Source organism: Lissotriton helveticus, chromosome 1_1 (assembly GCF_964261635.1).
Source record: "Lissotriton helveticus chromosome 1_1, aLisHel1.1, whole genome shotgun sequence".
In the NCBI taxonomy this organism is placed as follows: Eukaryota; Metazoa; Chordata; class Amphibia; order Caudata; family Salamandridae; genus Lissotriton; species Lissotriton helveticus.
The window spans coordinates 1441968716-1441987047 of record NC_136057.1 but is presented as its reverse complement, the minus strand read 5'-3'; the positions used below and the strand labels follow the sequence as shown (position 1 = coordinate 1441987047).

General features: G+C 48.5%; 1 protein-coding gene across 7 annotated transcripts in view; it reads left to right on the top strand.

The window, feature by feature from the left end:
• RFX1 (regulatory factor X1) overlaps positions 1–18332 on the top strand; it is a 529043-nt gene that overhangs the window by 458517 nt on the left and 52194 nt on the right. For all 7 annotated transcript variants that reach the window (XM_078685660.1, XM_078685656.1, XM_078685642.1 and 4 more), the window contains one exon: positions 11803–12011. In XM_078685660.1, coding sequence (XP_078541786.1) covers positions 11803–12011 — 209 coding nt within the window. The remainder of the gene's footprint in view (positions 1–11802; positions 12012–18332) is intronic.

Sequence of the window (18332 nt, the reverse complement as noted above, 5' to 3'; positions counted from 1 at the left end):
GAGAACTTGCATGGCTCTGAATTCTGCAGGAGCGATATGGCCCAAGGGAAATAAAGATCCCGGGGACAATCATAACTCTCAACTTTGAAATTGGTGTGCCCACAAGAGTCTGAGACACTCTTACAAGCCTAAATGCACCCCTGCTGGGTCCCAAAACAAGAAGAGAGTGGATGCGTTGGTGCCCAACGCTGCTTCCCGCTTCCTGTCTACTCTCGCCCCAGAACAGGGTGCAGGCCTGTTCACCTGAAAGGAGGCAATCAAAACTCCTGGGTTCTAATGAGTGCACCTGCCGCCTGACTAGACCCGGCTGCTGTGCACACAAGCACCTGTTATCAGTGGCAGCATCTCAGTAACCCGCTGTAGAACCAGTCACACCGGCCTCTTGGGGATCCAAATTGCCAGGCGGCCCCATGTCGTGTCTGACACCAACAGGCCTTCTAGCTGTTCAGAAAAGAGCTCTATGGAAGCCAGCACCATTGATCCATTGCTCATAAGTGTTAAAAATAAACTACAAGCTCCACAAGGTTGGTGGAACACATGGCACGTGGCCACCTGATAACTATGTACCCGGAGGGTGCCAGCTGGTGTGGTATAGCTTTAGGTCGGTCACTGAACTTTAAAATCAAGTAGCTGGCACTGGACCCTGGCGCCTTGAAGGTGAAAAGATGTCTTCTGAGCACGTCTGGAAGAAGAGTCTTTGCTTGCATCCTGAATTTGAAGAGCCCTCCCCCTCCCGAACCATAATTTCACACAGTGACTGCCACTGTATGAACTTATTCAGTAATGTGAGGTGATGCGATTAGGAACACAAAAACCACCCTAGAATTGAGCTAATAATCGACCCAGCATATACAGAAATCTAATTGGTTGGGGGTAGGATGACCAACTTCCATGAATGCAAACTCAGGACAGTAAGTGTCAAAATTCAGGACAGAGGGTCAAAATTCAGGACAAAACTTCAGGACAAAAGGTAAGTTTTACAGACACATCAGAGGAAGTTGTGCGATAGTATATAATTAAGTAAATAGACAACCACTTAAGTACAAGTCAAAATGTAAGTTCATTTTAGGTTGAGACAATCGTGACTTCACGTTTTTTTGGTATGCACGCAGCTTTGAGCAACTGTGCAGGTCTTTTTGTGGTATTGCATATGATAATAATCTATTCCAGACGCATTCCTTCAACTTCGCAGGCCCTTTAGTAAAAATCGGTGCATTTTTACAAAAGTGCCGATATCGCCGCGGTAAATCACGAAATCCTGGAGGGTCTGACAAAGCCCTATGCCAAGTCACACATAGAAGGATCACAATATTGTAAAAGGCCACCTTGTGCGACGCACAACCTCGCATAGATCAGTGTGCGCTGTCTAGCGTAGCATTCTTACCGGAAGCATACCCTTCCACCACATAGCCCTATGCCAAGGCACGCAACGAAGGATCCCACCTCTGTAAAAGGCCACCTTATGTGACGCACGTCCTTCACAGATCAGTGTGTGCAGTCTAGCATAGTATTCATACTAGAAGCATACCCTTCCAGCACAAAGCCAAATGCCTAGGCACGCATAGAAGTATCCCACCACTGTAAAAGGCTGCCTTGTGCTCCGCAAAGTCTTTCACAGATCAGTGTGAGCTGTCTCGCTTGGCATTCCTACAGGAAGCATACCTTCCCAGTACAAAGCCCTATGCCTAGGCACGCAAAGAAGGACTCCACCACTGTAAAAGGCTGCCTTGTGCAATGCACAACCTCATACAGAACAGTGTGCGCTGCCTAGCATAGCCAACCTACTGGAAGCATACCCTTCCAGTACAAAGCCCTATGCCTAGGCACGCATAGATGGATCCCACCACTGTAAAAGGCTGCCTTGTGCTCCGCAAAGTCTTTCACAGATCAGTGTGAGCTGTCTCGCTTGGCATTCCTACAGGAAGCATACCTTCCCAGTACAAAGCCCTATGCCTAGGCACGCATAGAAGGACTCCACCACTGTAAAAGGCTGCCTTGTGCAATGCACAACCTCATACAGAACAGTGTGCGCTGCCTAGCATAGCCAACCTACTGGAAGCATACCCTTCCAGTACAAAGCCCTATGCCTAGGCACGCATAGATGGATCCCACCACTGTATGTGTGTGTGGATTTTGTGCAGAAACACAGTCACTCACAGTTTAGCACGGGGCTCAAGGAGGCGTTAGTTTATGATGCTGTCTCCAGTCCGGTTACCTCAGCAGACTGCCCTCTCCAGCACCCATGGGTGTTTGCCATGATCTGCCCAAGTGACACCCTAGGAACTCCCCCTTGACACAAAACAATGCAAATCAGCACAGCGGGGTTTGTGATGAAAAAAAGGCCCCTCTCCACGGTGAGCCCCACTGTGCAGGATAAGAGATGCTCTTCGAGACCCTGCATGGCTTTAAGTCTCTGGACTCTTGTGCAAAACTACAGTGAACCAGGCTTGGGTGGTGTGACAGTGGCACAGACTCTGGAATGCCAGGGCCACCTGTGTGTAGTGTGCACGCAGCTACTTCACAGACTGTGCATAAAACCTGCATTACTCACAGGAATCATCAATGTTTCACAAGGGAAAATATCTCTCCTTGTCACCCACACTGTCTCTGTCTCTGTCATTACTCAGAACTGCACAGGGAACGTCTGCTGCTCCCTGCAGGAAGAGAGGCCTCGAAGAGAGGCCTCTCCATCCCTTCCACCCACGCAGGAGGAGGGGCCTCCCCATCCCTGTCATCCACGCAGAAGGAGAGGCCTCGCAGAAAGGCCTGCCCATCCCTGTCATCCACTCATAAATAGAGGCCTTGAAAAGAGGCCTGCCCATCCCTGTCACCCACGCAGAATGAGAGGCCTCCGAGAGAGGCTGTCCATCCCTATCACCCATGCAGGAAGAGAGGTCTGCCCATTCCTTCCACCCGCGCAAGGAGAGAGGTCTTGAAGCGAGGCCTGCCCATCTCTATTACCCATGCAGGAATAGAGGCCTTGAAGAGAGGCCTGCCCACCTCTGTCACCCACGCAGTGACTGGAGTCATAGGGACTCAAAAATCCAAGCGTCACACCAGACGCATTCCCTCAAGTTTGCGCCACTTTTGTAAAAATCGCTGCAGAATTGTTTTGGTATCCTGTTTCCCTTCCTTTCACTTCCTCTCAAGTGCACCCCAATGCTATATGTAAAAATCCAACGCACCTGTCAAGGTTATTTGACACTAATGTCAAAAGGGATGCTCACAGCCACTACCCTGCAAATTCTGAGATGGTCTGAGAAATCATCTGTGCCCATTCATTCAGTTCTTTCAATTTGCTCGTGGTGGCACTTTGCACCTTTTTGACACCTGTTCAGATGCTAATTACAGGCTGGCGGAAGTGGGACGGCAAATACAAATTTAGCCTCAAGGAACTTCATGCAAGGAAAGGGTAACTTTCTAAAAGTTAGTTCGAGGCATGTGGGCTGCTAAATTCATATCTTTTGCATAGATCGCCGCCTAGTGTTGGGTGCGGATGATTGCACATTGTTGTCCTGGAAGAGTCTTCGAAGTATCCTGAGATAGGTGGCTCCTCCCCTGGACTACAGTGCGCATGGGCATCGACTCCATCCCCAGATTGTTTTTTCCGCCATTGGGTTCGGATGCGGTCTCGACGTCTCTCTGTCGGAACCGAGAAAACGTACTTCTTTAAGGCCAAAAGGCCTTCGTTACCTACGTCGGTATTGTTTGCGTACGGTCTCGAGTTTCTCCCGTCTCTTTGAGTCGGAATCTGCGGAGTCGAGTTACTCTTCGGACATCGAGGCCTTCTCATCGCAGCAAGACCACGACTTTTTCAACATGGACCGGAGCCCGTTTAAATACTGCCCCGTCTGTGGGTCCAAATACCCACATATCGACGTGCACCCGGTCTGTAATAAATGCCTCTCGCCAGACCATAACGAGGAGAACTGCATGGCCTGCTCCAAGTTCAGGTCGAAGAAAACGCTCAAGCTTCGGCGCGCGGTGCGCCTCGAGGCCCGGCGGGCAGCCCCGGCACCCGATAACCTCTTCGACGACCCAGAAGAAGAGGGCCTGAGCCATCATCTTCAAATCTCACCACCTGCGGCGGAGGTCGAGGCCGATCCCGAAGAAGACGACGGGGTCATGGGCCAAAACCTTGAATACGTCGACGAGGTAGGGGACGACGAAGAAGTTTATGGGGCCGCGGAAGATAGCTCGAGGGATGAGCTATGCCCCGACAGTTACACGGATCAGGCTCAGGTCACGGGATCGCCACTCGGCCTTACCCAAGACCCTGCACCGCAAGCCACGGCCCCGCCTTCAGGCCCGGCCACGGACATACCTGCGGGGGCTACGCAGCACGTATCGAAACCGAAACTGAAACCATCGGAATCGACTGCACCTAAAATGGCCGACGCCAAATCGAAACCGAAACTAACGGATTCGGGTGCACCTAAGATGGCGGACGTTCCATCTAAAACATCGAAGCCTGCTACCTCATCGGCTCCGTCGACCTCCGGGCCACAGAAGTCGAAGAAGACTGTCGACTCGACAGTGCCAAAGTCATCGGCGGGGGATGCGTCCTCTAAGAAGGTCGTCCGTCAAGGGTCGACCGGGGCGGCACCGGCAAAGTCCACAAAAGTCGTCGACAAACATTCGGTGCCGACAGGGGCACCGTTAGACGGACGCATGGTCGAGGCGGAGTCTACAAAATCCCTCGGATCGAAGAGCGGAGGCTCTACTCATAGGTCCAAAGACTCCGTGTCTAAAGCTGCGGCATCGACGTCTAAGCCTCCAAAGGACCCGCAGAACGTCGGAGGCGAAGGCCCGTTAGCGGCCTCCTCGTCGGCGCCAGTGTGGCTCATCACACATCGCTAGTTCACTGCAAAGAATTCGTGAGAAGGCTACTGCGACGTCGGCTCCCGCGCCGTCGCATCAGAAGCCGCTGGACATGCCTGCAAAGCCTGCTGCCAAGCTTCTATACATTCTGCCGCCGAAAGAGGCACCGAAAGCCTTTGCACCAAGGACGGCGCCGAAGACATCGGAATCTTCAACGTCTGGTGGAATATTGGCTCGACAACACGATTCAGAGGGAGAATCTGAGCGTTATATCGACGCGGACACGGGGAAATTGACCCTTTATAAGAGGAAAATCACTTCCCAACCGGTGGACTCCTATGTTATTCCACTAAAAAAGAAAAGGCCTGCACAGGACGTTCCTGCCCTGGTTGAACCTATCCAGCCTCCGCCTAGGAGGAGTCCAACACCTTCCCCCGACCAATCTGGGGGAGAGGAGGGGGGACAAGATGACCAGTACAATTTCCCCATCAATGACCCTGATGCACAACAGGATTCCTATGATGACACAGGTGACCAGGGAAGCCAACAAGTGGGACACGACCCACAGCTTTTCAGTGCACGTGCATCCCCAACAGAGGATTCTGCAGGTTTTCATGCACTAATTGAGCGGGCAGCTGCTAATCATGACGTGGACATGCATGCTGACCCGGTGGAGGAAGATTTTCTGTTTGACACTTTTTCTGTCTCTGAAAGAACAGTTAAGACACTTCCTATGCTCAAAGGTGTCCTTAAATATGCTGCGGACATCTTTAAGGAGCCTACCAGAGCGAGAGTGGTCAACCCACGCATCGAGAAGAAATACAGGCCGGCACCTGCAGACCCAGCATATATCCGGGGACAGTTGCCTCTTGACTCTCTTGTGGTCGCAAATGCCCGCAAACGGGCAAACTCCCAGACAACGGGTGAAGCTCCTCCCCCAGACAAGGAGTCAAAAGTGCTTGAGGCAGGGGGCAAAAGAGTAGCTGCGCAGGCTGCCAATTTCTGGCGTATAGCAAACACACAGGCGCTATTGGCACGTTATGATAGGGCGCATTACGACACCCTAGAGCAACTTTTTCAACACCTACCTACGCAGTTTCAGGAGGGTACCAAACTGCTCATAGAGGAGGGAAAACTCATCTCCAACGCAGCAATAAAGTGGGCACTTGATGCCGCAGACACAGCAGCTAGGGCTATTAACACTAGCGTCATGCTAAGACGACAAGCGTGGCTACGCATATCAGGGTTTAAACCAGACATTCAAACAACCATACTCAACCAGCCCGTCAATCCTGATAGACTGTTTGGTCCTGATGTTGACACCACCCTCGAAAAGATTAAGAAGGACAACGAGACAGCTAAGTCTATGGGGGCCCTTCAGTCACAACAGTTCAGGGGGAACACTTTTCGTCGCTCAGGTGCACGCGGTGTTCCCCGGGGACAGATGGGTCAACAGTCACAATTCACTAAGGGCGGCGCACAGTCCTCGTACCCCAAGCAGAATAGAGGGGGTTATCGAGGAAACAGCACCAGGGGACGAGGCAGAGGAAACAACAACTCCCGTTCCTCTGCCGCGAACAAACAGTGACTCTCTGTCACTGCCCCCCGACCATTCAACACCTGTCGGGGGGAGACTCCAGCAGTTCCTGCCAGTCTGGACAAACATCACCACAGACAGGTGGGTAAGACAACTTATCCAGTACGGTTATTGTCTAGAGTTGACATCCACTCCACCCAACATTCCACCAAGGCAACGTCCTATGTCCGCAGAGCACTTGCACTTATTGCAGCAGGAAGTAGTGGTGATGCTGCAAAAAGGCGCAATCGAGCTCGTGCCAGTGGAGGAGGAAGGCACAGGAGTCTATTCACTGTACTTCCTTATTCCAAAGAAGGACGGCTCCCTAAGGCCCATTCTGGACCTGCGCCCCCTCAACCTGTATATTCTGTCAGAACATTTCCATATGCTTACACTCCAACAGATTCTTCCCTAGCTGAACCAAGGGGACTTTCTCGCAACCTTAGACCTCAAGGATGCCTATTTCCACATACCACTACACCCATCCCACAGAAAATATCTCAGGTTCACCATCCAAAGCAGGCATTATCAGTTCAAGGTCCTACCCTTCGGAGTGACCACCGCCCCCAGAGTGTTTACCAAGTGTCTGGCGACTGTGGCGGCGCACCTCAGGAGGCAGAACATACATGTCTACCCCTACCTGGACGACTGGCTCGTTCAAGCAAAGTCGGAACAGCAGTGCGCCACGGACATGTCGACAACCATTCACCTCCTTCACAGTCTGGGCTTCTCGTTGAACTACCCAAAGTCGCACCTTCAACCAGCACATGTGCGGCAGTTTCTGGGTGCAACTATAAATACCCCGACTGCTATGGCTCAGCCAAACAAGGTCAGGATAGACAGCATCCAGTCTCTGATCCAAAAGTTCAGACCGCAACACTCCCTTCCAGCGAGAGTGTTCATGCAGTTGATAGGCATGATGGCCTCCTGCATCTTCATAGTCCCTCACGCAAGGCTGCACATGCGTCCGCTCCAAGAATGTTTAGCAAATCAGTGGACACAGGCTCGAGGACAACTGACAGACCTAGTGTTGGTTACCGGTCGGGCATACGACTCTCTGCATTGGTGGAATCCACACAACCTTTGCAAGGGCCGACCGTTCCAGGAGCCAGTGCCACAGATTGTCCTAACAACGGACGCATCTCTCCAGGGATGGGGAGCTCATGTGCTCAATTAAACGGTGCAGGGACTATGGACGACGCAGCAACAGAAGATGCACATCAACTATCTAGAATTGATGGCAATCTTCATGGCGCTCAAGTCCTTCAAAGTACATCTGTGCAACAAAGTCGTGTTGGTCCGGACGGACAACATGACAGCGATGTACTACATCCAGAAGCAGGGAGGCACCCACTCGCCACAGCTGTCTCATCTGGCTCAGAGCATGTGGAAGTGGGCCATTCAGAGGAACATTTTCCTCATGGCAGAACACCTCCCGGGCAAGGACAATCAGATGGCGGATCTGCTCAGCAGATAGAGCCATCAGATGCACGAGTGGGAGCTACATCCATCAGTGCTCCGCCCGTACTTCCAGCAGTGGGGTCATCCAGAGATAGACCTGTTTGCCACAAGGGAAAACGCAAAATGCCAACACTTTGCCGCCAGGTTCCCTCACCCACAGTCGCAGGGGAATGCGATATGGATGAACTGGTCAGGCAGATTTGCGTACGCTTTTCCCCCAGCACCTCTCATACCGCTGGTGGCAAGAAAGCTAAGGCAACACTCGATGACACTCATCCTGGTTGCTCCGACGTGGGCACGCCAACCATGGTACACCACGTTTCTGGAACTCTCGGTGGTGCCGCATCAAAGGCTGCGCCTAACACCCAGGCTCTTGACGCAGAACCATGGCGACATTCAGCATCCAGATCCGCACCAGCTCAACCTGGCGATCTGGCTCCTGAAGTCCTAGAGTTTGGCTTCCTTCACTTGCCTCCAGAATGCATGGAGATCATCAAAGAGGCAAGGAAGCCCACTACCAGAGCATGCTATGCTGCGAAATGGAAGCGTTTTGTCATTTACTGTACAGCCAATAACATAAACCCGCTAGATGCGTCTATTCCTAACATCATTTGCTATCTGTTACACCTTTACAAGTGCAATCTAGCGTACGCTTCCATTCGGATACATCTATCCGCCATAGCGGCTTATCTTCAGAACAGGCAGCATCTCTCTGTTTTCAGGGTGCCTGCCGTTAAAGCCTTCCTAGAAGGACTGAAACGGGTCATTCCTCCAAGAACACCGCCGGCTCCGGTGTGGAACCTCAATGTGGTCCTCACCAGGCTGATGGGCCCACCTTTTGAGCCACTCCACTCATGTGAACTCCAGTTCCTAACATGGAAAGTGGCTTTTCTTATTGCTATTACGTCACTGAGACGTGTCAGTGAGCTGCAAGCGCTCACAATACAGGAGCCATTCATACAAATTCATCCAAACAGGGTGGTGCTACGCACTAACCCCAAATTCCTTCCGAAGGTGGTGTCACAGTTTCATCTCAACCAAACTATTGACCTGCCCGCATTCTTTCAAAACCCACAATCAGTAGCGGAAAGAATGCTCCATACCTTGGACGTTAGGAGGGCGTTGATGTACTATATTGACAGGACACAACACTTTAGGAAAACAAAACAACTTTTTGTTGCCTTCTCACCACAGCACAAAGGCAACCCTATTTCCAAAGCAGGAATAGCCAGGTGGATTGTTAAGTGCATTCAAATCTGTTATCAGAAAGCAAAACGTACTCTAACAATACCCCCCAGAGCGCACTCCACACGCAAATTGGGGGCATCCATGGCTTTCCTGGGAAACATTCCTTTAGAAGATATTTGCAGAGCAGCCACATGGGTTACACCGCACACGTTTACCAAACACTACTGTGTCGATGTGCATTCCAAGCAGCAAGCAGCTGTAGGACAGGCTGTTCTCAAGACACTTTTTCAGGTTTCTGCAGCTGGCACGGGCAACCGCCGTTAATGAAGGGACTGCTATGTATTCTATGCAAAAGATATGAATTTAGCAGCCCACATGCCTCGAACTGAATATGCTACTTACCAGTATGCATCTGTTCTTGGCATGTAGGGCTGCTAACATTCATATTGCCCACCCTCCTCCCCGGTGCCTGTCGCAGCTGCAGATACACTCTTCCATTCAATCATTAGCATGGACATCCTTTACACTTTTCACTCCATCTCTGCCACAATGGCTAAAAACAATCTGGGGATGGAGTCGATGCCCATGCGCACTGTAGTCCAGGGGAGGAGCCACCTATCTCAGGATACTTCGAAGACTCTTCCAGGACAACAATGTGCAATCATCCGGACCCAACACTAGGCGGCGATCTATGCAAAAGATATGAATGTTAGCAGCCCTACATGCCAAGAACAGATGCATACTGGTAAGTAGCATATTCATTTTCCTTAATGTTTAATAAGAATCTGACTTCACCATTGAATTGGATTTTTAAAAATAACTATTGAAATCGTTTTGTACTTATGTTTCTAGATCATCCCATTCCTGAGATGCACTAGTAGAATTTTAATCTGTACTCTGGTTTTCTACATAGGACAGCTAAGCCTGCCACAGTGAAAATTAGCTTTTGGGTGTTACATAAGGGTGACTTATTATTATTTAAAATGAGGTTTTGACCTGTCAAAGGGGTTTATTTTGACAGGTTGAATTGTAGTGTCTAAACTACCATAGTCAGGCTACAATGTTAGGGCTAAAGACACGTTTTTCACTGTAGTGGTTGGCACATTAGGTACTGCAGTCCACTAGTGGCATTTAGCTTACAGGCCCAGGGTACATTTTGTACCGTATACTAGGGACTTACAGATAAGTTAAATATACAATGAGGAATATACCAATTAACCCATGTTTAAAGGGATAGCACAATCAATTTACTAGTGATTAGCAGGGATAAAGAGCTCTAAAACCAGAAAATACATAGGTTCCAACAAAATGTGAAAAATTCATTGTGACCATGCAGAAAAAGCGGATGGATTTCAAGCACCCAGCCTGATGACAGGGAGTGATTTAAGCATGTGAATATATTAACAACACCAATCCTAGAGAACTGGAGCTACAGATAAGTAACTAATTTATTAAAGTGTTTTTCCACCTCTCCCCACCATGTAAGGTCTCCAGGTGTGCAAAAGTATGCACATGCCATTCATAACCTGTAGTCTTTTTCTGAGTGTGTACTTAATTTCTTCAGGAGTCATTCTTGATCTGGGTCTCTAACTCCTATCGCATACAGATTAAGCCTTGATTTCTTGCCGTCACTGGAAAACCAAGTGCCCAAAAAAAGTAACTTGGTTATACACTTTGAGTGCAATAGAATTGGTGGAGCTGGGACACCAGTGTTTTAAAAGCAAAAACAAATACTCAAATGTAGTCCTCATTATGAGTCAGGCAGAGCAGAATTGATGTATGGAATTCCACTCTGCCTGATCACCAGTGGCCCAGTGTTTTTGCATTTCATTTCCCAGTTGTTGAAACACTGGGCTCTATTTTACTGCCTGGGAAAATAGGCCAGCAAAATTGCTTTAGCCTTTGGCCACATCCCCGGCTCTGCTTGACCAGCTTTTCTAGCAAGTGGTGTCCACTTTTACCCCTTCCCTTACGCCTGAGGTCCCCACCGCCAAGTACAGGGGCCCCTGCTCCCATTTACCACCTGATGAACCATGTGGTAAATAGGAGCATGAAACCCAACTGAATTAAGAAGTGGTGAAACCGGTTCAGCAGGAGTCATTCTCTATTCTATGAGGTTTAACTAGTAAATGTACAATACTGGCAGGGTGTTACCGTTTGGGACCAGTAATTATGGGTGTGGAGTTTGCACCTCATCACTTCCATGCAACTTGCACAGAGTGCCTTAGTATACCAACTATTATCCACTCTGTGTTCCAGGACCCAAGCAGGGAATCACAGAAGCTCTCATGGGTCACCTCATAATTATGCTAACCTGATAAAGGAGAGTACTGCCTCACAACCTAAGATTCATTTGTGGGCCTGCCATCCCGATTCGGTTTCAATGTGTGTGTGTTTGTGCCTCCATGCATGTCTCAGTACACTCTTCATTCACTTAGGAGTAGACCACCTACAGTTCATCTGTGTGCATGCCATAAAGAGCCTGTCCTCTTTTCATCCTGCATGTCTGCATGTCTGCATGTCTGTATGTGTCTGGTCTTCATTCTATCAGCGGTAGGTGACTAAGGTCAATCTATGTGCCTGCCATCAGGGCCCTGTCTTGTTTTTTTTATTTTTTATATGTGCATGAGCCTATTCGTTAAGGGTTGAGAAGCCTGTTCCAGGTATATTCAAGTCATTCCCTTTCGTTCTTGGAGGTCTACTGTGATGGTCATGTCACATTTACTTTTTCTGCATATTATTTTCCCTTCTTTTAGGAGCAGGCTTCCTGGGTGTGTCGTTGTGAGGATCGTGTGGTGCAGCGCCTGGAGCAAGACTTTAAGCTGACCCTCCAGCAACAAAACTCTTTGGAGCAGTGGGCAGCCTGGCTGGATGGGGTAGTGAATCAAGTGCTGAAACCATACCAGGGAAATCTTAGTTTCCCAAAGGCAGCAAAACTGTTCCTCCTTAAGTGGTCCTTCTACAGGTATGGTATTGCTATTTTGGGTCTCATCAGTTACAGATTACCATTCTGTGCATTACTATCGCACTATAATCTTGTCAGGTGTCATCAGTTAGATTCACAAACTGAATAATCCTGCTACTGTTGGATCGATAAATCTGATTTCATCTTTCAAGTTCACTGTATATGGCTAATCCTATCATCTGTTGAATTTATATATCAGGTTTATTCTTATGTCCTAGCTCTATAATCCGACAAATGGGACCCCCTAATTTGAAGGCAGTGAAGACTAGGTACCTTAGCAGTTCAAGAGGTTAGATGTCTAGGTTTCTGATGGATACTTCCAACTGCAGATTCCTTACCTTTTGAACACCCCCCAAGTGGCAGACTGCTTACTGAGGTCCTTACTGATCATTACAATAATTCAATGACAAAGATTCTAGATGCTATTGCACCCCTCCAACTAAAGAGTGTCCACCAAAAGCTCCAAATCTTTGCACAAGGATAGCCTAAATGCGGAAAGACGCAATCTAAGATTGGCTGAGCGGTCATGAAGATTCTCCTCCTCTCTCGTACACCTCAAACACCTGAGATCTCTGAGAAGTATTTACAACGAACGCATACGTAGCTCAAAAACAAACTTCTTTAGGAAACAGCTAAATGACGCCAGAAACAGACCAAATAAACTTTGAACTTGTCAAATTGTAATCTAACTGGCAGCCCAACCCTTTACTTGGGTATAATCTGCAGCCTAACTGCAAAGAACTTTCCGCCTTCTTCCTGGGTAAGACGGAAAAGATTGAAAATTACCTACGAACTGCTTTGGATCTCCTACCAGGGTTTTCACACACCAGGCCCCACCGGCTTGAGCGTCCTGCACATACACCTCCAATAACAATGTCCTCTGGTACTCATTCCAAACCTTTGATGACACTACCATATTAAAATTCCTGTCAACACATTAACCCTCAACCACTTCAGCGATCCGCTTCCCTCGAATCTGTTCAGTGAGATTAAAACCTCTTTGCTCCCACTCTGGACCAAAATAGTAAATGCTTCATTACTTCAAGACACTATGCCAGACTGTCTCAAGTCCGGACAAGTAACCCTCATTCTTAAAAAAAAAAACACGGCTGACCACACTGATCGAAATAACGTCCCTCCTATCTCCAGCATATTGACTCTTTCAACGCTCCTTGAGAAATGTGTTATACAATCACATAGAGCAATTCCAACTCTTACATCAATACCAATCTGGCTTTCATCAGGGACACAGCACTGAATCGGCCTTTAATCACATAGCTGATGATTCGCTACAAATGCTTGATCAAAATGAATCCTGCCTTATACTCCTTCTGGACCTCTTATCAGCATTTGATACGGTCAAACATGACAGCCTCCTTGCCTACTAGAACACAGGATGCGGCTTTGTGGTGCCGTCCTAGACTAGTTTGTCTCCTTCCTCCACAATAAATCCAAAAGAATAAAGATTAATCATTCCCTGCCTAACTCCCCACCTGTCTCATTAGGGGTACCTCAGGGTTCCTTCCTCTCATTCACTGTTTTTAAACTGTTCATGGATCCATTAACAAAATTCGGAGAGCATCAAACATCCATTATCACATGTATGCCGATGACACCCAACTTTACCTGAAAATCACCTCCCTGGAAGATATTAGGTCTCAACGCAACTCTACAGAAAACATTGGCTGACCTGCAAACACCTCAAACTAAATAATCTCAAAACTGAATTCCTTTTAATTGCACCAACTAAACAATCACTAGACATTAATGAATCGATAAAACATTTAACAGCCCACAATTGCATTCTACATGTCATCACTTCCATGAAATCACTGGGAATATCGCTATAACTAGCAGGATCACATCAGCTCAGCCACCAGAGGAGCTAACTTCCAATTGAGCATCTTAAGGAAAATCAAACTCTTCTTCCCCCCAGATGACTTCAAGTCAGTTGTTCAAGCCCTAGTGATTTCCAGGCGTAACTATGGAAATGTAACCCTTTGTTGCCTTTCTAGATCAAAGTTGGCCCCTTAAGGGTCTCCCTTATCTCAGCTGCAAGACTCATTATTGGATCTAAACTCAATAACCACATCACACCTGATTTGAAATCATTAAACTAGCTCCCTTACGATGCAAGAATTCTTTTAAAGATTGCCTGCATGACACACAAACCCATACACTCCAACACCCCGGGGTACATTGCTCAAAAACTGGAGTTGTCTGGTGACTCTAGATCCTCATGAAGCACCTTGTCGTTACTGTTGAAACCGCAGAAATTCAAGAAGAAAACCTACAATCAAGCCTTCTCTGACATTGCCTGAGAATCTGGAATTCTCTACCATCTGAAATCTGAGTTACTCCTTCCTTCCTTACCCTCATCTTTAAAAAAAAAACAAATGAAAATGCTATTGATAAACAAATTCTTGCTCTAGCTTCTATAATCTTGACACCGCTAATGCACACTGTCCACACTGGTAATCTATCCCTGACACTTTGGCCTTTGCTGTTGATCTCTCTGTTGGACTAGAGGGAGTTCTTCACCCCGCCTGGGTACTGATATTTCCTGTACTGTCATTGAGATTGGTATTATTGCCTTCCTTACCTGTTTCTCTCATCCTTATAATTTATAAAGCATTATATTGGATGCTTGGAAGTTCTTCACCCCCACCTGGGTTCTGCTATTTCCTGTACTACTGTTGTGATTGTTATTAAATGTTTATTATTGTCGGACTGTTTCTCTCACCATGATCATTTGTAAAGCGCTCTGATACCCTCTTGGGTCGCGCTATCTAAAACTCTAATACTTACATACATACATACATTTATTGCACATACAAAGGCAGTAAGTCAGACACGCACTCAATAAAGAAATCCGACACCAATTTATAAAAATAAGACATACATTTATATGAATTCAGATACCAAGATCATAAGAATCAGGTAAATACTTTTCGAGTTATGAATTTTTACAGTTTTCAAAAGTTGACAGTGCAATTTGTAGGTGCGGTAATGTTATCCTATGAGGGAAAACCATGTACTGCATTCGGGAACTTAACAGCGACTTATGGGACTGTTCTACGGAACCTAAGGTGAGTATGGGGCAAGGTCCAAGGCCACACCAATAGGTCACCTCTGATGGCTCTGGGGCGCCGGGTGCATAGGTAGGTTACACGTAGGTGTCCCACTCACTTCAATGGTGAACAGTCCGGTCTCGAAGAGGCTGCCAGCTGAGACTGGGGTACCAGTCTGTGGGGACTTACAGGGGGGCTCGATCCTTGATATCCTCGGGCATGTAGGGGCACCGTTGGAAGTGCATGGTGCAGGGGTACTTTAAGGCGTCGGGTGGCGGCTGTCGCATACTCACTTCTTTTCTCTTGGGTTCTGCTGCAGAGGGGCAAACAAGGCAGCTGGGCCACTAACGATGCGGGTCTCAGTGTCCTTGAAATCCCTCGATGTACATGTGGTTTTCCTCTGCATTGTTGTCTGCTCGGGACACATTAAGCCTGGGCTGCTGCAAGGGGTCCAGTACCCCAGGTATTAATATTGTGTGGCTCAGATCGATCCTGGCTTCACCACACTTGGAGGGAGAATGGACCTGACCGGTGGGAGCACTGCTACCTCTTCCTGGGCTGCTGCTACGTCAGTAGTCCAGTTGAGCAGCAGGTCGGTGAACCGGGTCTTGCATCTTTGGTGCCTGAGGCTGCAGGGGAGTAGCTCCTCAACTCCAAGGGAATTTCTTTGGCAATTGGCGAATTACTGGCAGCCCTCCGGGTTTCTTGGAGAGTCTGCTCAGCAGCAGGACAAATCTGAAAGAGACACGTTAGTGATCGATTCCTTACCTTAGAATATCCCCAGGCGTCAGACTGGATCCGGAAAAAAGATCTGATGTGTTTTTTATTTCCTTGCTAATTTCAGTGCATGTATGAGTAATTACATTATTTAGCCTCAGTTTTGGGGCTGCATTGGATGTGAGAAAAAATGATATATGTGCATACACATATGTGGGGCTGTTTATATGTGATTTACATATATATATTTATATTGTTTCCGCGGTCCCCGCACGTGGGCGGGAATATTCAGTGCTTATGACTTTGATGAGGATACCCCTGGAAGAGAACTAGGATTACAGGTAAGTAACTTATCCTTGCTCCACAAGGGTCGGACGCAGCAGGCATGCTGGAATCGTTGGTTCTAAGTCAGTCGTGCTTCTCGGTTCTCAGCTCAGCAGTTTTCTGCGCCCACTCCTTTTGTGTCTGTCGAAAACTCAAGTCCTATTTCTTCGTCAGAAATATTGACTCTGTTGCCAGCCTCACGACAGTGTGGGAGGCGTTAAAAAAAAGAAGAAAAAAAAATGAAATCTCAAGTCCTGGTAACAGGGGGTCCACTAAATACTCAATTTAGGGGCATTAAGGAGAGTGAGGGGGTAGTAGCCAAAAGGCTACTTACCCCTGGGGTCACTACACCTCCTAGATGGCCACTTCCTTTGGGTAGTGGGCATCACCCTGTCCCAGAGTTCCTGCACATGATGGTGGAATTTTTATATTCGTATTCACTTCAGGCTTGGTCACCCAGAAGTGTGCAATAGCAGTGCAACACGCCTCCTGCATAGCTAATTCCCCCATCTGTCTTGGTGCCAGATGGCTCAGGGCGGGGGTGGCATTTTCCCTGTCTGGAGAAGCCTTGGGACACATATCAAAGGCGGCAGAGGCATTTCAAGCCTCATGCCTTGGTATGATGATTTACCAGTCTTTCTGGGGAAGGAGATGATAACACCTCTCCACAGAGCAGGTATTGTTTCTGTCCTGTGAGAGCAAGGCTTTCACCTCCTAGGTATAAGAAACTCGTCTGTGGTGGCAGGGTAAACTCGATTAGTTTGCCAGCACCCTAGAAGGCTAGTAGGGTTCAGGGGTACCTCAAAGGTATCCTCTGGGTGTGTGTATTAATAAATCCATCACTGGAATCGGTGTGAGTTTGTTAATATGAGGTGTTTGTTACCAAACACCATATGTTTCAGTGAAGCCATGATGTAGCTGGAAAACGCGTTTTGACCAGTGCCCAGTTCATACCTTAAGATGGCTTCCCTGCTCTCTTGCAATATCTAGCAGTAGAACTAGACATCACAGTGGCATATCTGCTCCTACAAAAATGTCTTAACATAAAATATAATGCACCCTGCCTTAGGGCTCAAAGGGCTGCTGTAGGGTGACTCACATGTGTGGCAGGTCAAACTCTGAGTTTGAAGTCAGAAGCACTTGCGCCGGCAGGCTTCGAGGGTGCGGTGTGAAGCGGAGTGGTATGACGTGCGGTGCCCTCAGGTTGCGGTGCAGGCAACGGCTCGGTGACAGTCGTCCAGCGGAGACCGGTGGGACCACGACTGTGGTGCAAAGCGGGGCAGTGCTTGTTGCGGTGCTGACAGGTCCTGGTGCAGGCACTGGCGTTGTTGTTGCTGAAGCTCTGTTGCCGGTAGGCCCAAGGCTGTGGTGTGAGATGGGGCAATGCGGTGTGCGGGGCCCACAGGTTGCATTACTAGCAGCGGTGTCAGTTGAAGATCTGGAATCAATGGTCCTGGCATCGTTGGGCCAAGACTGCAGTGTGGGACGGGCGGTGCGTCCAGTAACCTATGAGTGGTGCCCCAAACCATGGTGCAGGCAGCGGCATCGAAGTCAGCTTGGAGCGGGCAGTGTTGGTGAGACCAGAGCTGCGTTGCAATGTGGGACAGTGTTCTATATTCTCCACGAGCCCTGTCCACAGGTCACAGTGCAGGCAGCGGCATCAGTGACGGGGTTGTGGCATCACCAGGGCGGCGGTGTGTAGCGAGGGAGTGCGGTGCCCAGAGCTCACGGTGCAAGCAGTGGTTCGGTGGCAGCTTCAGACGGTGCCACCGGTAAGACCAGGGTTGCGATGCAAAGTGCGGTGATGCCCTCTGTGGTGCCTTCAGGTCACGGAGCCGGCAGTGGCGTCGTTGACGGTGTTGGGTTACCTTTTCTCCACTGTCGCAGCTGAAACATCCAGTTCCAGAAGTCGGTACCCAGAAGATGTTGAACTCTTTGATTTCCCTGAGACTTCCTACAGGAGGCAAGCTCTACATCAAGCCCTTGGAGATAATTAGGATACAAAAAGCTAAGTCCAGTCCTTTCCCTGCTCAAGAAAGAAGCAGCAACTGCAGGCCAACCCAGCAAAACACACAACAAAGTGGTAGTCTTTCCTCACAGCTCTTCCAGCTCTTCTTCCTGGCAGGTTCCTTAGTCCAGCAGAAATCTAAAATTCTGGGGTCAGGATCCCAATATTTATACCACATTTTCCTTTGAAATTGTTACAAAC